Here is a 25,836-nt window from a genome sequence, read left to right as displayed (position 1 = left end):
TGGCTCCCATAAAAGAGAATATAAAATGGGCCTTCATATTGGGACATTCTGAGACATGCAATGTAGAGAAGGCAGATTGGGGCTTGTGTACGTCCAGAGGACTAGCTTCCTCACAGATTTGCTATGAGCAGAAGGTTACGTAGCTGAGAGGTGCAGTGCCTTTCCCCTTGAGTTGAGTCTCCTTCCCTGGAGACATTCAAAACCCACCTGGTCGCGCGAGTTCCTGTGCCCCCTGCTCTAGGTGCGCCTGCTCAAGCAGGGGTGTTGGACAAGATGATCTCCAGAGGTCCCTTCCAACCCCTACCATTCTGCGATCCTGTGACATATGCATTAACATTGTGTAATTCAACTGCTTGGTCTTTATCTTTTTTTTTTTTCTGCTGGTATTTTTTTGTTTGTTTGGAGTAGTTGTAGCATACTGTAGATTTAATGAAAAACTCAGAAAATAACTTGTCAAAAAAACCCATTTGGCAGAAGGAGCTTATAGGAGGATTTTCCTGGGGTTCTGCCAAGGATTTGGTTTAGATTACCAAGGGTTGGGTTGGTCAGATTCAGTGTCTGCTCTGTGTTGTCATGAGACAAGTGTCATCAAAAGTCTGACAGATTTAGTGAGCTTCTTAGCTACAAAGCTTATCATTGCACAAGATAAATCTGTGATGTTTGTTTTGAAGTGCTAGTTCTTGCATTTCCTACCCTTTAGTGCTGTGCAACTTCGGTATTCTTAAGAGTGTTTTTTTAATTATACATAATCTTTTGGAATGGCAATCAGCGCTGTATTTATTTGTGACTTCGTGATATCTGAAGTGTCCTGGTCAATCTGTTAATGTTTTGGAAGGTTTATTTGGAGATCCTTACTTTGGCTTAATTCTTTAGCATGGTGTGTGCAAGTACTGTGCCGTAACTTCTTACTGTCCTGCTCGTTGTTTTTTCTTAATACTTGTAGAGATTTCTTCTACTCTATCTGAGGAGAAGAAACAGCTAAATGGTAAGTATTCTTTTGGAGCGAGGTTGGGGAGTAAGTCTTAAACTTATTTGAATATTACTGAATGAGCAGTGTTTATTCATACTTCTGTCTCTCTTTATATTTTAATCTGATGCTGAGGCTCTAGTGATCTGTGGAAATTACAGAAGGCAAAATCCTAATCTTAGGTATGGTGAATTAAAATTCAGTGTTTGAAAGTATTCCAGGACTGCAGTAGAGTACTATAGATTAGAGAGGTATAAGATGGACAAGCTTTCAGCTCAAGTCAGACAATATAGGTCACAAACTATGGTGTGCTATGAAATCTGTGGCTACAAAATTGCCAGGCTTTTTGATTCTTCTCTGTATCAGAAAAGCTAGGTGGCCATGGGCCTGGAGTAGCAGAGGAAAAACACAATCTTGGGGAACACTTAAAATTAAGAGGTCTCTACTAAAACCTGGAAGGTCATCACTGGGAAACGAGTTGAAATGGAGGGGATTGAGCTGATCACAGCATGACAGAACTACTTGAGATATAACTGTGAGAATGACTGTAGCTCTAAGAGAAGCAAGTACAGTCTTATGAATGTACCAGGAGGTTGACAGTAGAGATTGTAGAGACAGAGGTTATCCTTGTAGAAATGAGAAAGCATTCAAGCCTCCACTGAGCCCTTCCTTGAGTGTAGCTTTGGTTGCTAGTGATCAAGAACTAGGCATTTGATTTTGATGCTTTTAGGTAAACATTACAGACTGATTAGTATAAGAGGCTTCCTAAAAGAACATGGCTTACGAAGTCCCATCAAATGAGGTGTGAATTGGGTGTGTTGGTGAAGCAAATAAGATGAACATTTGTGAAGGGAAGTAATACAATTTGAACTCAAGGCTGACCTGTTGGCATGAAAGGGGATGGGTGCAAATCGGTCATGGAAAAAGTCTAGGCTGAAACTTTGGAAAAGAAGTCTAGAGTGTACAAATTTTGGAGTGGCAGAAACTTCGGGGTGTCTTAAGATGAAGTCGGAGAAGTGATCAGGGTGGTGTCCTAGCAAGTCCAGGCACAGTGAGGAGAAGATAACTTGTCCATACTTTCTGTGGTGAATTTGAGTTCCCATTTGTTTCCTTCTTTCTCAGGCTGTCCTCCTTGCCCTCCCTTAATGTTATGTAAATGTAGTGTTTGACTTCTAAAGGGCAGTTTACCTTTTAGTATGCACAAACATTGAACTACACAAAAAGTTATACATCCTATAAAAGCAAGCAAGACTGATTTTATTTGTTCCTGTTTTGCTCTATAGCCTTATGTTATGCTAAACTTTGACAGGATCTGCTGCCTGACTTGTTCTTTTTTTTATTTTTCTTCAGCTGGAACCTGTTAATCTTACTTGGAAGGACAGGGAGAATTAGAAAACAAACTCTGCTTTACTCTGTCAGAATGATATTGCTAGCAGCTAGTAACCATTAAATACATCATAAATATCTTTTATTCAAGTAGAGGACTATTTTTAGCCATCTATTTCAACGTTCTTTTCCTCTTGGTTATTTTGGTTCATTAATCCCTTACTTTTTGTGCTTGTCTAGTTGTCCAGAGCTTTCCTGTGCATCTTTCATGTTCACAGTGGATCGGGTAAGGAGGAATAGGTGATACTACCTTTCTCTTCCTTCTTGCTTCCCCTCCTGCTCCTAGCAGTAACTTTTCTTGTCCAGATTATGTGACTTGTCAGGAGATATTGGAAATTATTCTGATGGTAGTTTCCAATGAAATTGCCAAAATACTGATGCTTGCTTGTTGTATTCAGTTTACCTGTTCGGCAAGACTTTTTCCAAAATAGGAGAGGTCAGTTCCTGAGGCTACCTCGCATGAGGCTTTTCATATTCAGTTGTTGCATCCTGGTGCTTAGCTCTTGTAAATTTAAGTCAAAATGAGTCTACAAATAGGCATTGCTGTCTGAAAGCAGGCAAGATAAGCCTATGGCATGGGCTCTGATTTGTTGGAAGTTGTTGGCACTATCAATCTAAAATGTTTAAATAATGGTTGTATTCGGAGTGTGCTCAGATCAATCAACTTAAACGTATCCTTGATTTTTGTGAACATCAATTGTGGGTAATGTTAGGAGCAATTAAAGTTGACGATTTCAGAACATATTGCTAATGATAACAATCAGCGGGAGTGTAGCCTAATGTGCTCTTCAACATCTGTTCATACTTGAGTTTCAAACAAAAGACATCAAAATTTCAAAATGCTGCCATTACCAAAGCATGCCCGAAAGCATCATATCTGTTCGAGAACAAATAAGACATATTTTAAAAATTATCTTTTCAGCCTTGTGTTTTTGAGCTAACCTGTTTTTCTCTTTCACCCAAACTATTATGATGATGATTTTTGTAATATTAATAGACAAACAAATGACTTGGGCAGTTCCACCATCTGAAAACAAGGTGGTGTTTGAGTATATGCACATGAGACCTTGAAGAGACTTATGGTGTGGAAAACGGTGATGGGAGGAGAGTTTGAGCTAGAATTTCAAGTACAGAAAACTAAATCTTGAGTTTCAACCAGCTGGAATTCTTCAGTGTAAGTAATGTAAGTGTTCCTATTTTTCTTAGTAGTGTTTGGAGTTTACAAATACATGTCAAGCTTATTCTAGGCCTTCTAAGAACAAAGAAAACATAGGTAAAGAAAGCTTTCAGAGCATCCTAAAATAGTTTAGGTTGGAAGGAACATCTGGAGCTTGTTTGGTCCAGTCTCCTGCTCAAAGCAGGGTGAACTTTGATACTAAATCAGGTAGCTCTTGAGCAGCCCCACCCTCATGGGAAGGGAAGAGGTGCGGTATTTTGGTTTTTCTTTTGTTGTTCTGTGGTTGGTTTTTTTTCCCTCTCCCCCATATACATAACCAGAATTTTCAGTGCTGCTTCTCTACTGCCTCTTGTCCTTCTGCCATGCCCCTCTGAGAAGAGTCTATCTTCCCTATACTTCCTTCTCTTCCACCCCCTTCTCTTTAGGTGGTTGCAAGACTTCAGTTGGATTTCCCCCTTAGCCTTTTCTTCTGCAGGCTGAACAAACAGTTCCCTCAGCCTCCTTTTCCTATATCCTGTGCTCCAGCTGTTGACCGTCTTGGTGGCCTGTCCCTGGACTTGATCTGATATATCAATGCCTGTCCTGCATTGGGGAGCCAAAACTGGACACTACTCCGGATTGGTCTCACAAATGGTGAACAGAGAGGAAGAATCACTTCCCTTGAACTGATTGCTATGCTCTTGCCTGGGATAAAGTTGGCCTTCATCACCACAAGGATGCAGTATCTGCCCAAGTTAGGCTTCTCTCCGAACTCCCTGGAAGGTTTTCTGCAAAGCTCCTTTCTACCTAGCCAGGCCCAAACTTGTTTTGTTGCGTCAGATTTCCCGTCCGTCCCTCCGTCATCCCCCACCTAGAGTGCAAAATTTTGTATTTACTTCTAGGTGTCATGGAGCTTTTGTCAGCCCATTTCTTCAGTCCATCTGGGACCCTTTGAATGGTAGCCATAACCTTTTGTGTTTCAGCTGCTTCCTATGATTTGTTATTGCTCACATACTTCCTGGCAGTGGGACAGTGTGTGCCCTTCAGGTTGCTAACAATGGTAATGAACAGTATCGATATTCCCTGTTCCCTAGGGAACACCAGCTGTAACTAGCCACCAGTTGTACTTTGTACTGTTGATCACACCTTTTGTGACTAATTTTCTATCCAGATTGTAATTCACCCATTAAACTCAGCTCTCTCCAATGTGGCTGTGAGGATAATGCGAGAAACTCTTTATCACTAACCTTGCCACCCCATGGGATTCTGCAGAGCAGTTCCTGGAACAAGCTGAAGTTTGTTTTCATGAGACAGAGCTGTAATTCTGCTGTTCATTCTGGTCACCTTAAACTCCTTCATTTCATGCTTGCCATCAGCTTTTGGCTTCACTGCCAGCTTTTCTTTATTTATGACCACCATGACCAATAGAGCACTTTCCTTAATTGGTTCACTGATCACCTGAATCATTGTCTTTTGACTGCAGTGTGACTTCTAGTTTTCACATAGCATCTTACAGTATCCCAGAATAATTAATAAGTAACTTGGTTTGCCAGAATGTTCTGTTTTATTGTGGCTGTTCATATGTTTTTTTTTGTATGGCTATGAATTCCTCTTATCCATGGAGGCCAACCTAATATGATACATGCCCCCAAGAAAGGCTTAGCCTTTGAGAAGGCTTTTATCATGAGGTGATTGGTTTTCTTTTGCAGTGTTCTGCCTGCTCTGCCATTTAGCTTCCTTGGCAGCTGCAGATGGTGTGTACTTAGGGGTAGTTAAGGATCAAAGAATAAATAATTCCATCGAGCTTTAATTGCTTTGGGTTAATTCCCCCATCTGGATGATCAAATAGTTTTGACAGATCGGATTAGACCAGAGTGGCCCTTTTTGTTTTTATCTACTTCCCACATGGTGGAGCCACTCAATTACTGTGTTTGAGCTTGTAGTCAAACTAGAAAATTTACTGGCATTTAGATGATAACCATATAGGTAACTGAGAATTCATACATTATTTTACACATAACCATTTCAGGTTTGCTTTTGAATAAGCTTGAAACCAACACTTACCAACTGTTATCTTAGACCTCTGCCTAACCGTTGTCCAGGAAAATTCCTGCTGTTCATGTGGTGTTACAAATCATACTATATTTTTGTCTGTGCAGCTGTTTCCATCATGATTCTATATACCTTCTTTGTGTTAAAACTAATGAAGGATTGTAGTTGCTTTTATCTGTGATCTCTACTCAAGTTTTTGCCAAATATGCTCAGTTTCTATTAGTCAATAGATTAGTACAGTTAATGTTTTCAAAGACTGACCGAGTGTTGCCTCCCAGCAAAGGCTTTTTCAGACTGTTTCATGTTGTTTAATAATGAAAATGAGTAGCTGAATTCTGTGAAAATTCCTAGCAAATTGCAAAGTAGAGAGATTAAGGCTGATATCTTGCTTAACTGACTGATGTGAAATTTTACTTGTGAATTAGGTTAAACTAGACGTCCCAAATTGAATTTGTTCATCTGATTTGTATAAACAAATAGTTCTGTTAAAGGAAATTCATTCAGATAACCTTTTTTCCATGCTTCACTATCACAAAATATGAAAGCACAAGCTAATAACTGATGAAACTGAGACCAAGCTACATGTACCAGAAGGGCTGCACGCACAGGTTCTGTGCTATATGGAACTCAAAATTTCTGAAGTAGAACTTCATGTTCTAGGAGCCTGCTGTCCAAAACGAAGTGCTGAATAAAAACAAAATTTAGAAAGTACGCAGATACTTCTGGCTGCCTGTGGAAATAAAGCCACTAAATATTGTGGAGGGGCATTTAGAACATTCAATTTAAAAAACGCAAACCATCTCTGCTTATGATTTCTATTAAGCGAGCATCACAGCAGATATTTTAATGACTCTCTGCTCTTTGTTTTGTAGGTATGCTTCCTGAGAAGAAAGTACTGGGTGCTTCTGCTAAAGGTTTAACTCCAAGGTAAACCTGTGTCTTTTATTGTCTGTTGAACATTGTTTAATAGTTTTGTGTAGTTCCTCATAATGCAGGCACCTTCTTCTGTGGTTAGTTCTTGATGTTTCAGCTAAACAAGTATATATGTCATTACCATCCTCTTATATGTAGAAAAGTTGAGGTTCAGGTTTAAACAACTTGCCAAAGGTCATATAGACCGTATAGGCAGATGATGATGCAAGTTTCTTTGCTTACTCTGTTGGTTTCTAACACTTGCACTGCCTTGCAGCCACACAAATGTATGGCTTACATTTACAGGCTCCTCAGCCTTGCTTCTTGAGAAAACTGCTGGAAAGTGATTCCAACTGGGCTGATTAATTTTGACTTTAGTTAATTTGTCTATGAATGTATGAGTTGTCATGCCTTAAAAAAGCACTTAATTTCAAGCTGGAATATATTAAGATTTGATAGCAGTATTCAAGTTTCTACAATATGCAAAGCAGGCTCTAAAACCCCACTGTGACATGCCTGCTGTTGTCACTGAGGTATCATTTTACTCTCTGAAACTTAGAGTCACCAAGGTTCAGTTTCTCACTTTGCATGAAAATCTCCTGTGTATGTGTAATTGCTGGATTAGTTACGTGCAGTCATATAAAATACTGTGGCTTGTGAATGACTGGAACATGGCTTATCTTCTGGAGTGCTCCCCAAACCTTGCTGCCTTTCTTCCTCTGTGTGTGTGGCATGTTCTGCTGTGTGACTGGAAGGTGTGCAGCCTAGAACATGTTGGCTGTCAGGAGTGTCTGCTGGAGAGGGCATCCTCCCTCTCTGCCTTCTTTTCTGGTCCAGGAGTCCAAACAGTAGATGGAAGTGGTTAGGACACTGCAGAAGGCAGAAGACCATAGTACTGTAGATGCAAGGGGTTGACGTTGTGGGGACAGAGTTGACTTTAATTGGGCAGGATTGCAACCCAGCTGGAAGTCAAGGGAGGACTATAGATATCTGTGGTGGAGAGCCAGGCGTGAGATTGTCAGATGTACGGTCCCCATAAAAACAGGTAGAGAAAGAAATAGCTTTTCTGGGGTTGGTGGGTAAGTTCCTTCTTGGCAAGTGTGAGGCCATACAAACAGCACTTGAAGGGTTTCTGTTTCTTACCTTACTCTGGAATTATTACAAGGTTTGCACAGCTCAGGAACACAGGGATGTAAGATCTTGATTTGGGGAGACCAAGGGAACTGTCAAGGATTTTAATCATCTTGTTAGGAAGGTTCATATGCTGCAAAGAGGATGCATGCACTTTTGAAGTAAAACATATGCCATATAATTTTAGCTACAGCGTGCTGACTATCATGATGCATAATTAGACTGGTCTTATTTTAATAGTCTTTTCAAAATTATTGGCTCTGGACTTATCTCTTCAAAAAATAGTAAATAATGTATTTGGCATGTAAATTAATGAAAGAAGCTCTGCTTGAACACTGCTAATTAAATACATTTTGGTATGCCCAAAGAAAGTGTATATATTTTTTTTCCACTGTGTTTTTTGTTTTACAGTTATGACTGGTTCCAAACAGATAGTTTGATCACCGTTGTCATATATACTAAGCAGAAGGTAACTACATTTTATGAAAGGGAGAATTACAAGATCCAGTTGTGATCCGGCTTAAATTCTGGGAGAACTTTATTAAAATGTGTTGGTTTTTTTTTCCTTGCCTATGAAAGGATGTGAATGCGGAGCTGGTGATAGTTGACTGTCAAGACAAACAATTAAGGGGGGAGATCATCATGGATGACCACTCGTATCTTGTAGAAGTTGGTAGGTGCTGTAATTTTGTAGTTGAAAATACTGAATTTTCAGTCTACTTCATTAAAACCCTCTTATCATATGCATCAAATGCATCTCATATGCATTTATCTCATATACCAATTAATGTTTTATTCCTGCTGCATTAGAGATGAGTACTTTAAAGTACCTTGATGTAAAAGTATTACATTATCAACTTATATCTTCATTTGTTTAGTATGTACTTAATCTTTTACACATGCAGTAAAGTGTAGTAAGAAATCAATGTAAAAGTCACGTAAAGTTTTTCTTTGAGTATGTTTTTGGTGATTATTAAAATGCCCTTACTCAAAAAGGGCAAGTGGAATGATTTAGCTAAATGCAGATTGGTAGCTTTACGTAAGTCATTGTTAAAAGCAATGGGGAAAATTATGCCTTTCTTAAGGTTACGTATTAAGCTACAGAAGTCACTGGGACGGATATGCTGCATGAGTGAAATTTCAGGGGCAGATAAAGATGCATTGGGTTCTAGGCTTATTAGTTCACTCAGTATTTCTAGCCCTAAACTGTACATATATATGACAACTACAATGTAGTTTTGTTTTTGCTTAAAATAGAGTTTGTTTCTCTTTATTTCAGACTTGGATCATGCAGTTCAAGAAGACTTGGCTGGTAAGTTCCTTCTCTTGCAGAACTTCTGTATCTCTTCTAATATCAGAACGTGGAACTTCCAATTTATTTTTCTGACTCATCAGATACTTTTAATTTTGCTTACCACAAGGTTGTGATACAATCAATCAAATCATTACACTGACAATTGTTTTTTTTTTAAATTGTGGCATTTGGGCCTGTGAAAGTGACACGTTGATGGTGCTCTGATCCTTTTGAGTATGACTGAATGTTAAAAGAATTAGAATTTAGCTCTGTTGTGTGTTTGTAAACTGTTCGTTGCTTAGACTGGGATTTCCCTGGATTTAATTATTCATTCAAATGCTCCGGAAACAAAAGGAAGAAGTAAATAGCGGTAGTTACCAACTTCCAGTAAATGAGGACTCTGAGTTCATGAGGATTCTTTTTGACCAGATGGGCTGTGAAGCTTTTCACAATGTATTTAGTAAATAAGATACATTAATTATGCACATTAAGTTACTGCTTGTTGTTTTAAATGCATTGTAAAACATTATAAAGAGATAGCTGGAAGTACATTTACTTTGATATTGTAATTTAACAGATTAATTCTGTGTGTCTTGAGAAATGACTAATCCTTCTAAAATTTCATTATAATGGAAGAGTAAAATTATTATATTTTTTTTTTTACAAAATGTAACTGACCATAACAGCATGAAACCTTTTCTCTTCCAGTGAATATTGCTGAAAAAGTTGGGAAAGTAGAGATTATCTTAAAGAAAAAGGATAACATTCATTGGAAAATGCTGGGAAGGCCCTTGGAGAGTCATAATACATTAATCAAGCGCACGGGCAGAGGTAAATGGTTTCATGACCATATTACTGGTTGTTCTAAGACTTTTTGTAACATGTTAGATATATTTGGTTTCTCCCAGGATTTTCTTTTCCTGTGGTCACACTTAATTTCTTTCGAAATGTTCTCTGGTCTTGTTGAAAGCTGTTCAAGAATTCTACTTGAAAGGGTTCAGCTTAGAAGTGCTTTTTTGCTTTGCTTTGTTCATTTGTTTTGACCTGCAGTAGAATTGGAGGCCTTCCAGTAGTAGGGGAAGGTGAAGACTGCTTGAGTGTTGTTGCGTCTCATGGCTACCTGTGTGCTTCATATCCCTTGTGTCCATATGAAAACCTCAGTAGACCCCAAAGAGTGCATGGCCTTGTGTCAGTCATTATAGGGGTAACTGTAGTGAAGGAACAAAACTCTCCACTTCCAACTGTTACTATACTGTAGTAACATCTTTCCATGCTGTAATGTTGTTCCAGCACACTGTATCTTTGTGACTTGAGGCATGATTCAATAAGGCACTTAAAGCTATGTGTAGGTATCAAAGCCAGCTCCCAATAAACTGATTTGTCTGCAAGAAGCAGTAGATGTTTATATATATAATTCATTCTGTGGTAACAGAATAGTATGAGCTTGATGCAGCACTGAAGTGTATTAACCTGATCAGTGTGCTGCTTTTTTTTTTCCAGCTATATTAAAAATTTCTGCACAATTACATGACATAATTTAAGCATACGCCTAATGGTATTGCAGCCGTCCAGTTTCTCAAGAGCCCTCTTGGCCTACTGTCTAATAATGGTCAAAAGTTGACTGTTTGATGTTATTCTGCCTTATTATGTGTGAAAGCAAAGCTGTACATTTTTAAGAGCTAATTAAATGTTGATCACCATGTTGTACACCTCTTACTGGCTCTCAGTTATCCTACTTAAGCCTTTAAATTGGAGAGATTACTGTGGTACAAAAAGGAAGACCGACTGCATAAAAGCACATCTCTTTAGCTACCTTTAGCATTATGTAGAATGTAATTTTCCTTATGAGAGTTTCAGAAACTGTTGAGTCATCCACCTTAATATTAGATTTTTCAATATAATCCTCTATTTAAGGGGTTACAGCCTGGACTAATATGTTGTCCACTGTCCATTGCTCATTTTCTCCTCTTATTTATAACTTTTCATGATTATGGAAACCAAAAAGAGAAAATATTCTGAAAGAACAAGAGGTGTAGAATATAGTGGCTTTGCAAATGAGGAAACTGAGGATGATCGGATGCTCAGTTTGAATTTTTGACAGTTGTATTAGTAACCAGTGCTTACTAGGTGATTATTCTGCAGTTTTTTCTAAGAAGTCAGTCTCCAACAGAGCATTTGTTATACATGTTGTCAGAGAAGTGTTATAGGTATTGGATAACTTTATTATGTATCATTGACCGATTGAGTTTAGATCAGTTTAAATTCAGTCTCCAGAAAACTTAAGAGGCTTGCTGAGCCTGAGTTTATTCAGTTCCCTGATTACAAAAGTGACAAATCTAGCAAATATGCTGATTTCTATGGCTTTTTTAATCCCTATTCCAGAAACTTTTATTCTGCAGTTTTTTAACTTTAAAACCCCCAAATTTAAAATTGAACATGCCAGAAGGTTTATAGAGGAAGAATGTTCAGGCCTAGATGTCTTTCCTTTATTCAACCCTGTACTTTCAGCTCAGCCATAAAGTCTATGTGTTGGAGGCTTCTGTTCAGTCAGTTTAGTCTTAAGTAGCCACTTTCCATTTCTGCTTAGAATTGTGCTTTGTTACTCTAAATTGCAGAGTTTTCAATTTTGTTCCCACAGAAGTGGGAGCAAAATAATGTTATGGGTGAAGAAACTCATACCTTGTGCAGGCTGAGCACAGAAATAGTAATTAACAACTCTAGATAATTTCCGTGTGGTTTGGGTGTGCAGCTGATTTTGTATGCAAAACTACTTTTTCTGAAGCAAAATAACTATTCTAGAAATAAAATAATCAAGACTTCCAGCTTGATAAGTAATTCTGACCTTATAAATGAATCAGTGCATCTTATAGATGAAGTTAAATAAATCTTTGAAGGGAAGATTAGATTGTTCTCTCAAACTGAAGAAATGCCTAGTATGAAGTATGTTGCATATAGAGAGGATCTCCTTAATACTACTTACTCTTTAGTTCATTTTGTGTGCTGGGATAGTAGTATTATCAAGGTTGAATGCTTGTGGTTTGCCTATTTACATGTGCCCACACTAGGATGCTTTTAACACAGGCTTTTAACATGTCGCGTCAAGTACTAGTAAAGTACAAGTAAATCCTGCATTAAGATAGCATAAATGTGTATGCTGCTGACCAGAGTCTGATTTGTTATCCATACTTAGCCGCTTACAGTATGCCAGTGTGTAGCTGTGATGAGAGAAGGATCACTGAGGATTATAGACGGGGTGCAGGAAGGACATACTAGCTTTTTAAATAGCTGTACTTACATGATATATCAGTTACTATTAAACCCAACCAGTGATGTGTGTGCTGTAAATGAAGTAACTTACCCCTATTTCATTGAGAAGTAGAGTTCCTCAAATCTTACCATGGCTGAAAAGAGCAGGTGGAATGGCTGGCATAAGGTACTGGGATTTGAGTGTGAGCAGCAGAAGCAGTACCAGCGTTGAAGTAGTTCCTTAGAGTTCCTTTGCTTCCAAGACCTAAACTGGCTGTCAAAGTTATTTTATAGCTTTAAATATGGTGTTTCTATATGGCACTGTATATCAGGTAGCACAGGTGGGTTGCCTCAAATATTCTAATTTTTTGTCACTTGGACTTATGTATCTTCTGCTGCTTACTCTCAGCATTACCTTTTATTTCCAATGAATATGAGAGTCTTGGTTGAAGGCAGTGTAACTGATAATTTCCACTTCTTGAAAGTACCTGAAAATCTGGGAGCAGATTGGAAAGTAGTTATGTTATCTTGTTATACCTGGTTTTTATTTATTTCATTCAGGTTTTGTGTATTTATTGTTCTTTTGGTAAGTTACTGATGTCATCAGAGTAAAACGGTAACTTTTATTAGAATGTTTCCACACTACCAGTTTGGTGGCAAGGTTATTCTGAGGCCATGAATGGTGAGCGATTATGGGAGTACTGATGCTTAATTCCTCAGGTTTTTCTTGTCTTTGAGTTTTTCTGCAGTATTTCCTTGTGTACTGATCATTTCAAACATTTCCATTGTATTCAAAGCACAGGAAGAAAGGCTGGAAAACAGGCAGGATTGACACTTGGAAACTTTACTTGATTTTATGTTATTACTTGTTCAGATGACACCATTCATGAATGAGTTTGTAAAGAGGGCATGCGTGGAAATGTTATTTAATCTTAATTTTTACAACAGCTAGTTCTAAATTCTATTTAAAAAGTGATGAAGCTCTTTTTCAGAGACAATGACACAATGCAGGGATGATACCGAAAGCCTGTGATTACTTTATGCTATGAAGAAACAACTACTAAAGCCCCTACCTTTTTCCGCTTAAGCTGGGAAAGTCATACTCCCAGATAAATTGCCTGTGGACTCTCAAATTCCTGCTGAGCTTAGACTAACATATTGGCCAGTGTATCTGTTAGTTAATAGGGAGGAAAGAACAAAATGGTGGAATTCCTTTAAAATGTAATAAAAATCCCCCACAGCGTTAATGTAATTTCAGGGAACGACACTGTATCTCAGGGTGTATCAGTAAATTCTAAAGAATATTCAATTCTGCTTCTGCTCCTTAAGAAAGATTAAGTGCTTAGTTTTCTGGAGGAATAATTATTAATTCCCTACCGTATTGCATAGAAAGCACAATTCAATATAATTAGGTTGTCAGTGTGGGGAAGTTGGTGACATTACTCTTAGCTAGCTATTATGAAACTGGTCATTAGGAAGCATACACAAAAACTAACTGTTGTAGTGTCAGTGTCCTGTGAAATTTAAATTAAATATTTTTTTAAAAGTAAGGTAGAACTGTCTCATTTAAAAAAAAAAAACAAAAAACACCCAGAAACAAACAAAAAAAACCCCACACAATAAACCAACCCCCAAAAAAACCCACTACACAGTACAGTGACAGAATGTAGTTTTTTCTTGTAGGTATTAAGACATTATTTTCTTGTAGGTGCCTTTTCTGGGAAATAAGATATGGAAGCCTGTTCATGAGAGGATAGGCTGTGATCACCACTGCATATCATGCTTCTATATGAAGGTGGAATTGCAGCCAAATCTTGGAGGTGACAGGCAAGCACTGTAATACTGTTCCATAGACCTGCAGTTCATCAAAGATTGTTTAAAAAGACACCACCAACTGGAAAAATGTTTTAAAATATTTTTTTGTCTGTGGAATTATTTTTTAAAAAACAAAAGGAACCTGAATTTCAGGTATCTTTGTTCATCTTAGTTGGTAAACCCAAATCTTTTGACTTTCATTTTTCCATATTAGTGTGCTAGTTGTTTTTGTGCAAAAACTGAATTCTGCCAAATTAAAAAAAAAAATCAAGACCTTCACTGGTGACCACTTAAATAAAACTTAATTGCTGAGTACAAATCTGCTCATGATGTCCCTTCAAAAGACTTCTTGCTCTGAATGAGATAAGAAAACATTGCATGTACATAAAGAAGTATTTCTGGGTATCCAAGGCTTTTATTTTTGACTTGTGGATAGCTGTACAACTGTAGTTGTCATCAACAGAAAGTGAAACTTTTAATTATTTGAATTAATCACAATTTTTTACGTGTTTTCTGGTTTCTTAGCAGCTTTAGCCAATAGAGTAAGCAACTGATATTGGGGCCGTATGTGATGGTAGCAAATATCTTTGTCCTGAAATCAGTTTCTGTGCAGTAAAGGTGAGATTTAAGGGAGAAACTAAGTACTTAGCATGACATTTCAGAAAATATTTTAGAATGACTGTGTATATAAAAACAGTAGCCGTATGCAAGTAAAAAATGACATTAGTAGGGATGACTGGGGGGGGGGGCTTATTTTTTCCCACGGAGAATAAACTACTGCTTCCTTCTGAAACTGATTCTGAACTTCTACTCAGACCCCTGTTTTGGAAAGTAACCTATTGACAACTTATCTCCTAAAGAGCGTGCAACCGTTGGCAGATGCTTAGAGGGTTCAGTAAAGAATCAAGGGGATATCACCTCTGAGGACTGAAATGGGACATAATTTAAATTTTGTAGTTTCGTGCAGTGGTTTTAGTCCACATTAAGTGGAAGATCATAGACTTTTTTTTGTTGGAAGTAATAGAAGGGAACAGAATGCTGATGCAGGACTCTATATAAGCCAGACTTATGCCGTGAACCTATTTGCTGCGTAACCAGGGAAAGCTTAGAAGGCATTGATTCAGTGGAAACTATTTTGCGAAGGGAGGGAGACTATCTGGGAAGAGCATGGCTGACCTCTTTGGATAAGAGCCAGCTTGTGAAATCTAGTCATTAACTGAAGCATTTGAGGGTACTGGTATGTTGATGGTCAGCAGTAAGGGTTTGTGGTTGTCTTAACTCCAGGACTGGGCTGCTGCCTGGAGTGATAGGCAGCCACCTTCCTTCAGCTGTGTGGTCTGATCTCCATTATGTTGGCACTAACAGCACTTTGAGGCTCCATAATCAAGCCACCCAAACAAAATAAGGATTAACTTTCAGCTGGCTGATGGACGCTGTTGGGTGGTACATGCTTGCTATGGGTCAAACTTCCCTGCAAGAGATGGAGGGGGCAGCAGGGGAGGGTTGCAGCTTTGGAACTCTGTATCCCAAGCAAACAGGCTAACGTTGCTGCCATAGCATTACTAGGATTATGGCTAACAAGAAGAAATAAGAACTGTCACTGAAGACTTACCATTGAAAAAAAAGCAAGAAACATTATTCAAGGAAGAATTTTTAAATTAAAATCCCTTTCATAACAAGGAAGAATTTTAAAATTAAAATCCCTTTCATAACAAGGAAGAACACACTAGGCAAAAGGAGGACTCTCTCCAGAAGGATCGTCATCTGAGCAGCAGTTTTGTTAGTAAAACTCATTTTGTATGGATATGAATCAAGGTGCTGTAGTTCTTGGTTCCAGCAAGAAAAAGGGGGAGGTAGAGGTTAGTTCATTACATGTGGTAAAGGTTGGTTTTTGTTGTTTTTTGTTGGGTTGGAAAGGTCAGAAAATTGTCAGGCAACAGTGAATCAGTTGATGAATCAGTTTAACTTCTTTTTCCACTCCCAAATATCTGCAAGGGTATTAGCTGATCAGTATTGTGGGATATATTACCAGCCTCCCATATTTGTTCAAGTAATTCTTAAGTCTGCAGAATGACAGCAGTCTTAGCATATTTATTGTATACTGTATTTTGCAATCTTAGTATATATTGTTTTTCAAAGGAATGGTAGAAAAACAAGTTACAACAAACTTTTTATAAGATTTATTTTATATAGCTGGAGAGCTGCTGCTGTTTTGCTTTACTTCAAGATTGGTATGAAGTTGAATTATTGCCTTTCATTTTTCAGTGCTGAAGGCATTTTTTAGTAGATCTGAAATGTTTGCTCATTCGAAATAAGCAGTTTTTAGGATGTTAGATGAAAGACATGAGAAAATATTAATGAAAAAATATTTATTCCATGTGGGGGCTTTATATCATGTCTCTGCAGGCATTTGTAATGGATCACTCACTAGTAGGTGCTGAGCTGCAGCATCTTGTTTAAACCCTTAAAAGTTAAGCATTTTGTGGATATGTGTTGTTTGTTTGAAAGCTTTTCTCTGTTTAAAATTCTGCTGTTTCTGTAGTGCTTGAATTGGCTGGCTGTGATCTGTACTTATGGAAGCAGGGAATGTTAATAGTGATGGCTGTTCTGTCAGGCACCAGTTGACTGCACTGTCACAGAGCGCTCTGTAACAAGTCTCCAGCTGTCTTGAACTCTTTGGCTGGGTTTTTAATCCAGAATATCTGGGACTGACAGAATGTTTGGGGTAATAATGCTGCAGTGAGAAAACTGCAGTACAAATAAGTTACTTGGAAAATGATAATTCATTAGGTGAAACTACTGAAATACTCAAAGCGGTCCTTAAATGACTGTTAGAGGGCACGGGTGAAGGAGAATGGATGGGCTCAGGCTAGCTTACTGACCCCCTGTTTAGCCTGTTTGTGTTTTCTGTTGGGTGGGTTTTGGGGTTTTGTTTTGGTGGTTTTGGTTTGGTTGTTGGTTTTTTTTGGTTCATTTAAGTCCAGCAATTGGTGTCTTTGTTTTTGAACTGTATCCCTAGTTAAGAATAAAGTTCAGCCAGCTTTACTGGCTGGGGCTTCCCTTTAGTGTTGGTGTTGGAGATAAGAGCAAGGAAGCAATGGCAGTGGTTACTTGAGCTGCAGAAATGCCTAGAATTTCCTTTGTTTTGTCTTGCCTGTAATGAAGGCTTCACTGGGAACTTGCATAAGCCCTCTGTCAGGCAAGCCTTGCTTAAGAAGGCTTGTTGAGTTGAGAAAAAACGTTGGTTGACTTCAGGATTTAGGCCATGTACAAGTGATGTACACTTATTACGGATTTTCTGATAGTCCATCTCTGTTCAAAAGAGAATCAGCATGTGGTTAAAGTCAGGAAGTAAAGCAGCATCTGTTGGTGCAGTGGCAAAATACAAAACATCAAAGTACTTCTACTTCTAACTAGTAAGACCTAAAGAAATACTAGAATCATAGACTAACTTAGTTGAAAGGGACCTCTGGAAGTCATCTGGTCTAACCTCCTGCTTGAAGCTGTCCAGTCAAGGTTTGACTATCTCCAAGGACTCTGGCTGGGCAGCCTGCCCCGGTGTTCGACCAGACCATCCTCATGGTGATGCCTAGCTGGAATTTCCCGAGTTGCAGCTTGTCCTTTGCATCTCATCCTGTTTCATGAGTAGCTCAGCTATTTCTGCTAGTGACTTGAGTGTTCTTCAATAACATGAGAAAAAGATGGGGGAAGAAGCGTCGCTTCACTGAAATTGCTTCAGTGCAGAAAGTGTCATCAGAAGGGTGGCAAGCTCAAGTATTCTCATATATGAACCTGTCAAATGTTGAGAGGCTTTATGTGAAAATATTCACTGGGACTGGTTACAAATTTTACACTGAAAATGGTAAATGACATTGTGGGAATATTGTAAGGAAGAGGTGTCTTCTCTGCCTTTTTTCTGGGTTGTTTTGGAAGTAGAAAGTTTAGGTAGTGGTGCTCATGGGATTTTGTTGTTGCTTGGGGGTTTTATTTTATTTTGGTGTGGGGTTATTTGGTTTTTTATTCTTTGCTAGGCTGAACTTCCAATATCTTATAGCCCATGAAACTTTCCTTGAGTTACAGACCTATTTAGGCAGTGTGGTACTATCATCACACTGGTATTTCAGGTTACAGCTAAAATACTGCAGTGCTGAAACAAAGGCTTAGCTGAGAAATGCTCTTCTAAAGGTAGAAGAGAAAAATTATTTCTGGTCATCTTCAATTTATACATCCAGTTTTGTATGTAGATTTCTGTAATATGCTGTCACTTGCCTTATGCAGCAATTGTTATTCCTAGCAGTATTTAGGAAAGCTGGGACACTTGTTCCCGTGTAGTCAAATACTAGCCTGTAGCGGCAATGGCAACAGGCTTGTGTCAGTTAATGGACTATTATAGTTGAGAGTTGAGAAATACCTTCCTATATTTGACATTTGTGGCTAAATTAACCTTTGAAAGCATGTTTCTTTCCAGAGTGAAAGCTATTAAGTGGTTGTTTTTGCATCCCTGCCCTTTGATCTTTGAAGTATATCCTTGCTGCTTCACTGCTACTTACCTTCTGCAGTCCCTCGTAATCAGCAGGGCTCTTAGACCATGAAGTGATGTAATGATGCAGATTACATAGATCGGGGTGGATGCTTTGTTAAAACGGGCGCAGGTCTGGCCAGCCTTACACTGAGTGCTTTGCCACAGAGATCATTTCCAGTGTAAGTGATCCATTTTCGCCCTTGCTGTAGCAGAGGCAGAGTAAATGTCTCGTCTTGCTCTGAGCCTATTGTGGGTATAGGGAAAGCACATTGCTTTATGCTTCCATAAGATATCTATGAAACTATTAGAGTTTATTTCCCTTTTGTCCCTGAACGAAGCTAAATATTCTGGGGTGTTCCTTCCCTTCCACTGTCTTTTATCCCTGTTACTAATAGGAATGTACACAGGGTTTATTACAGGTATTCTGATTAAGCCATGTCCTTTCCCTGATTTCTTCCTCAGTGTCTTGAAAAATTTTGGTGGAAGTGCAGACCTTGCATAATGATTTTTTTATGCTTTCTTTTTTTTTTTTTTAGTTACCTATTGCACAACATTTAGTTGATGCACAAGTAGAAAAGCACTATATTTGAAACCTATGTTCTCACCTCCAAAATAGCTGTATCAACAAAAATTTGTGCTGTACATATGACCATGTAGTTGATTTAAGTAAGCATGTGAGCATATACATGCAGTTCGTAATTTCTAGTTAGCCAAAAGGCACTAGTTCATGTCTAAAATATTTATGGATAATGCTAAAGTGTGTATTGTCTATGTAGGCACAGACATTAGTTTCATTTTGTCACGTGTAAGTGTTTAAGTCTTGGTATTGTGTAAAGCTACATCAGAAATTCTCGTTGTGCTAATAGCAGTGAAACTGCAACAATGCAGGATGGTCAGCCCAGTAAATATCTGGGATGCTGGGTGGGTTTAATAGTCTGTTACTGAAGACTGGTGCTGTGCCTAGCTGATGTTTGATTTGCATTAACCAGGCTGGTTTCAGTCTGCATGTATGTATTCATGCTGTAGTCATATGGTGAATTTAGTGCAGGCGCAATGTAGAGAGGCGGTTCTGCTTTCTGCTAGTATTTGGTGTTTTTCTGCTTCTTCCCAGATAACTTAAAGGTTCAGTCTGTTACAAGCCTAATGTAAGGCTATAAATGAGTCCTTAGTCCAAAATTAGAAAAATAATTGTAAGTAATGATACAAGAAGCATCTGTTTATAGTCTTTGTATATAGTGAAATACATACTTAATCTCTTATACATCTTTTAATAAGAGTAGAAAGACAAACTGAGACTCAAAAACATGGTTTTACTTGTTGCTTAGGTCTGTTCTACAGAAAATGTAAGTTGGTTTCTAAGACGGAAGTTACCCATGACACCAAGCTCTTCTGCTTAATGTTGCCTAAGAGCACACACCTCAGTGTTCCCACTGGACAACATGTTTACCTCAAACAAATCATTGCAGGTAAGAAAAATTGAGAATGTGGCCATGGATATGTTAACATAAATTCCTTTTCATAGCCTTGGGAGAATGCCAAGTCCATGGTCACTAATCCCCTGGCTGTAGTTAGAAGGTCTGCTTCCAAGATCACAATCACTGCTTAATGATAACTGACAGGACTAATACTGCGAGAAAGCTAACTATCGAGGTGGCTGGCATTTGCTGTTGGCTTTCTTGGCTCTTCTTTCAACTCTCCCTTTAAAACATTCTTTCTACTGAAGTAGTGCTATTCATCTTTGAAGGGGGTGAAGCTTACTGTATATGTGTTATGTAGTTATGTATGTATGATTAGTCAGTTCTTTTTAGTTGGCAGCTTTTTGGGCATGTGGAGGGTAATGTTGCAATTTTGCTGTTTTTTTTTCTTCTTCTGCGGGGTTTATAGGAGTCATGCTAACACTACTTTATACTCCAGTTGTGCGATATTGATGTTAATATGAGGTTGTGAGAGGAATGCATCTTGAAAAGCATTGCTTAAGTGCTATTCAAAATTTTCTAAATGGCAAACTTAAAAAAAATAAAATGGGAGGTCAAAGAAATATCCACTTTATTTTAAGGGTACTTTTAAAAATTTGCATATTAATGGTTTTGCTGGTCACTGTACTTGCATTGCACTATGCATGGTAGAGAGATTTCTCAGAAGAATTTTTAAATATCCTTTAATTGTGAACTGTTTTGTCCTCCATCTCCTCCCTACTTAATTCTTTGCTGGTGTCCAGCTCCTGCAATCTTTCTTTCTATCATTATACAATAGCTTTTTGAAATGATAGCGGAAGAAAATATAATCATGCAGTACTAAAATCTGCTATTTCAATTTAGAAAGAAATCAAGCTGTGGTACTTGAAATTAAATGCAAATGTTTAGATTTTCATATTTGGGGATGACTCTAGATCTTTTCTCCCAGTGTTTTGAATTGCTAAGTAGTGTAGAAATAACATACTGCACTGTGGCCTGAAGATTTTAACTGGAAGTGGAAGGCTACTGTAATAAGAACTAGTGCAGTGGAAATTAACATAGTTGTGTAAAAGAATGTGATGGTGTTATTTTTATAGGATATGCAGATTTTCTTACTGCTTTGCTTATTTTGGTATTTGCAGTAAATTTGCTGGACGTAGAGTACTTTTCATATTATTTCAGCTATCTTTTTGTCTTCTGTCTAGGGACAGAGGTAGTAAAACCATACACACCTGTATTGCCTTTTTTGCCACTGGATTTCAAAGAACCATCTTGCCATGGTGGTGCACATGTATATTTAATGATTAAAATTTACTCCTGTGGACTGTTCACACAGGCACTTGACCACTTACAAATTGGTAAGTATATGTTGGGTGGGTTTTTTTGTGTTTGGTTTTGCAGTGATTGCTTTATCTTTTCAGATTCACTGTCTGGGTATTGGGATGTTCTTATTGTTTACCTGCTTATACATCAGGGCATATTTACAACTTTTTTGAAAAAAACCTTCTTCTCCATGCCCATTGAGGCTTATCCTCAGTGTAACTAGGAGTTGTCTGTTATGTAAAGCTCTCCTGATTGATCTTCCAAATGTGTTCATGTTTAACTGTTCAGATGTGTCAACTGTATCACACGTTATAGCTGATTACTTTGATTGTATATACTCTTAGAACAACTTTTTGTACTTTCAGATACAGAAAACTAGGCCTGTTTTATTAAAGATGCACTTCCTTTTCTGTTTCAGATACGGAGGTAGATTTTTAACGCTGACTTTGCAAACGTTTGTGTACTCATATAGTGTAAAAACCATCAAGACAAGACATTTTAGTTGAACTTCCGTTCTTTTAACAAGAATGGTCCTTGTGTGAAATGTATAGTACCTTTCTGAAAGGAACCCTAATACTACAAAGATGAAGGCAAAATGAAAGCTCCTTTAAAAAAATCAGAATACTAATTAGCTTGTTTTCATCTCGTTAATGTCTACCATTCTATTTTATTTTTAATAAAGGAGACTATATTTCTGTCAGCAGTCCTGAAGGTAACTTCAAGAAGTCACAGGTTCAAACTTCAGAAGATCTCTTTTTGTTGGCAGCAGGCACAGGCTTCACACCAATGGTTAAACTGCTGAATTTCGCTCTGACTGAAGTTAGTTGCCTCCGGTATGTATGCTTATGATTTAACCCCAAGCTAGAGTAATCCGTAGGAAGGATGAAACGTAATGGGCAAGCCTCGGTGTTAATAAAACAATTAATAAATTAAAATAGTATGAAAGCATGTTTCTTCAACATATGCCAAAAGCTGGCATGCTTTAGGGAAGAGTCTGTCAAGAGTCCCAGACAACTTAAACATATTTGGTTATTGGGTACCATCAACAAAACAGATTGATTTGCATTTTGGATTTTAGTTGAGATACATATGAGCTCACCAGGTAGAAAATTGGGGGGCAGGGGGTGTGTGTTTGGTTTGTTGGTTTTTGTTTGGGTTTTTTTTTGTGGTGGTTGGTTTTTTTGAAGTAGCTTTGCATTTGAGAGTCTTTTTTTAAGTATTGAAATATTTCAATGTAGATATTGGGGTTTTTTTGGACTGAGGAGGTTTACAACTGTTTAGCCTGGATCTCAGATGGCATCTGTGAGCCAATGTCCTGCTTCCTGCCCCAAAACAGGCCTGCTTTTTTGAAGTGATGGGTTATATATCTGCCTCACAGTGTAACACATCAGTCACTCCAGCAGAGAGGATGCACCCATCAGCAAGACTAATCTCTGACCTTTCAGAAAGCCTCACACATACCATCCTCCCACTAGTCAGGAAAGACTCAGTCACTGGAATAATTCTCCCAACATCAGCAGCATTAATTACCTGCATGGCTGGGTCTACGCTGGCAGACTCGCAGGCATGGCAGGGAAGGGGAGCAAGTGGTGCCAACACACTGGAAACCAGTATTGCGCCAGACCGGCAGGCAACAGGGGAGTGCGCTCTCTTGTAAAACCTACAGAAGGAAGCATTACTTGTTCTTTTTCAAGTCAACAGGTGGTTTCGGCCCCTTCTGTCCTTCAGAACCCCAGAACTAGTACTTCTGCTTGATGTGAGTGTCCATTTACAACTGTAAGAGAGTATACAATAGCTCAACTTTAAAAGGAAATGCAAAGAGTTACTGTAGGGGCATGGTTTGATAGAGGTGAGGCGTGCTTGCATTGTTTTTAGCAAAAATCTTCCTCTAGAATCACATCTTGCAGAATTTCTTAGCAGATTACATTTTTGTCAATGTGAACTATTGTAATTTGTGAGAGTATAAAAATGAAAAATATACCTGAACTGTATTTTCTTTAAAGCTGTTGCAGAGGGCAGTTCAACAGACTTGCTATTGTTTCCCTGTTGCTTTGAATTTGGACTCCTGTAATGGAGATTAATTTCTAATACTGAATTTTATTCAATATAGGTACGGGATGTTCTGGTTCATAATGTCTTTGTGAAGCACATTTTGAAACAACATAGAGAGATTAATTGGACACTAGTCTTCATAGTAAAGCTAAAATGGATGGCATGTACTGCAGAAATCTGTTTCTAGAAAAAAAAAGTAAACCCAGACATTATTCTTGTATTGTTTGTTGTTCAGCAATTACATATAATCTTATTTTGTGAGCAGAGGGACTGTGTACTGTTTGGCTCTTCTGAAGTGTCCTGTATTGTCAGTAGTGAATAACAAGTGGCTGGCTGGCTGGCTTTGTGAGTCCAAACGATAAATCCATCATCTGACAAAATGCTTGGGAAGCACTACTAAGTGAATTTGGAATAAATATGTATTCCTTTTCTTCTTGAGGGAAAAACTAGTATATCAGGTAAAGGTAGTTGTGATAATATGAAAGCAAAACTAAGGAGAGCATAGTAAAGACACAAATCTTGACATTTTGTCCCTAACCAGAATAAACAGAGTAGATAACGTGTGAAAGACTACTACTGCACAGATAGTGTTTTTATCTACTCTGTACTTGAAAGATAACCAGAGTGGCTTATTTTAACTCTCTTCAGCACAGTTTCTTATGGGAATTCAGTGCTCACAGTTAGCTTAGGAGGCAGCAACATCTGTCTTCTTGCTAGTCAAAGAAAATGAATTTTTCCGTCTTGCTGTGGAAGCTTGTTAGGCATTGGAATGACCTGATCTGGTACAGGTTCTGTTTACATGCAGACACTTAAAGCTTCGTTTTTCTGACTGCTCTAGGCAACTTAGTTTCTTGGCCTTGTATTGCTCTTTAACCCTCGCTTTCTCTTTTGGGAAAATATTACAAGAGTGTCTTTACTATATGTGTATGTGTATATGTGCATTTATATTTACTATCTATATACATGAGATTGTATATATAAACAATATAATTTCTATACAACTATCTTACCATGAAAAGTTACGATTGCCATAAACTTTGATTGCACACACTAGAGCGTGAATTGCAGAAAGTTGAGGAAGGATCTGAAAAATGACTGACTTGTCACCCGTGGGTGCAGAAGCAGGCTCTGTCTGTAGCGCTGGGCAAGGGCTGCTGAACCTTTGGGGCCACACTGCAAAAGTTGGAGGATCTGCAGCTTCCCTAGGCGGTGTTTGCTGTGATGTAATGTGCTGGGATCATTGGATTTTCATTCTTACTGTCTAGCCAAAGTCTCCCTGTTAAGTCTCTTAAGTCTCTTATTTCTTGCCTACGGTAAATGTGGAAAACGATTTGTTCTCTTCCTGTCTGCAGTATCCTTTTCTGCACGGTCATAATGCTCTTCCTTCAGTCTTGTTTTTTCTCACACAGGCCAAATTGTATTTGGCCACAGTATTGATTTCAAAAGAATATCAGTTCTCTGTGCTGTTTTTTCCTTTTAAGATGAGATTTTTGCTCCTTTTTACTGATGGTGTATAAATGCAATCGGATACGTTTCTTAAAGAAGACTGAAGTGCAAAGGCAGTAAATACTAGGTAGAGGGCTAACGCTCTTCTCAAGTAAGTACAGGATGCTTGCAGTCTATTCTTAATTCTCCTTGATAGTTGTATATTTTTGGTCTCCAGCTTTTCAATCCTAAACTACCACTCTGTTCTTATATTCACTTTAAATATCACATTCCACTTTCGTTATCACTTTTCTGGTTTTAAAGGTGGTTTTGTAACTTTTTCTACCTCCTCGTCTTCCTCTGTGTTAAAATCACCTAAGGACCTCTCTAACCCCTCTCCCTATACAGCTTTCCATAAGACCTTGCATACCAGTTTTTGAGTTTATTAAAACCGGCATCCCTTGTAGTAGCTACCAGTATGTCAGATTCTCCCTATTTCCTTCCAAAGATCTGACTAAGTTTCTCATTTATTATTTAGACTTCTGTCATCATTCTCTCAGCCAGCATTTCTGTACTATCAGGAATCATACCTAAATCTCCACCGCTTTCTTTTAGCTGTTTTCTCCCTCATTTTTAGCAAAACTGTTACCAGTTCATTCCAAGTTTTGGGTTTTTCTGTTCTCTTTATGATGCTGAGTACTGAGCAGTATTGCAGCAGATATGTTTGTCTACACTGGGGAGTATCAGTAGGGGTGTCTCAAAGCTTTATTCTCCAAACAAGCAATTTCTGCCTTTGTGCCCAATGAACAAAATGCATGGCTTTCCTGTGCACTTTTTATTGGCTTTTTTTCCCCACCTGAATAACACTTAATGCTGTGGTGCACCATGTCAGCTTTGACAGCACTACATTCTTGAAGTCAGCTTTATTTACCATGTTTTCAGGGAAGTGGGCCCTGGGAAGCATGTAAGGAACCTAGATTTTTTGGCACATAGTAGCTTCTGAATAAGTTGATTTTAGCATTTAAATATGCAGCATTGCTTATTTGAGGCTGTTTTGTTCTACAGGCAAGTTTTCCAAAGCTTGTATGTTGCAATTTATTT

At 38.2% G+C, this 25,836-nt stretch overlaps 1 protein-coding gene across 6 annotated transcripts in view; it reads left to right on the top strand.

Annotated features, from left to right (window-relative positions):
• LOC104050342 (cytochrome b5 reductase 4) overlaps positions 1-25,836 on the top strand; it is a 43,536-nt gene that overhangs the window by 9,157 nt on the left and 8,543 nt on the right. For 3 of the 6 annotated variants that reach the window (XR_010372273.1, XM_064447697.1, XM_064447694.1), the window contains exons 5-13: positions 944-985; positions 6,434-6,488; positions 8,016-8,073; positions 8,184-8,277; positions 8,884-8,916; positions 9,607-9,729; positions 19,807-19,947; positions 21,141-21,293; positions 21,941-22,091. Coding sequence is in view for 5 of the 6 variants with exons in the window: in XM_064447697.1 (XP_064303767.1) it covers positions 944-985; positions 6,434-6,488; positions 8,016-8,073; positions 8,184-8,277; positions 8,884-8,916; positions 9,607-9,729; positions 19,807-19,947; positions 21,141-21,293; positions 21,941-22,091 (850 nt within the window). In the remaining variant the exon portion in view is untranslated. The remainder of the gene's footprint in view (positions 1-943; positions 986-6,433; positions 6,489-8,015; positions 8,074-8,183; positions 8,278-8,883; positions 8,917-9,606; positions 9,730-19,806; positions 19,948-21,140; positions 21,294-21,940; positions 22,092-25,836) is intronic. The other 3 variants (XM_064447696.1, XM_064447698.1, XM_064447695.1) reach the window with 3 other exon arrangements.

Source organism: Phalacrocorax carbo, chromosome 3, assembly GCF_963921805.1.
Source record: "Phalacrocorax carbo chromosome 3, bPhaCar2.1, whole genome shotgun sequence".
Taxonomy (NCBI): domain Eukaryota; kingdom Metazoa; phylum Chordata; class Aves; order Suliformes; family Phalacrocoracidae; genus Phalacrocorax; species Phalacrocorax carbo.
This window is presented reverse-complemented; position numbering and strand designations above follow the sequence as displayed.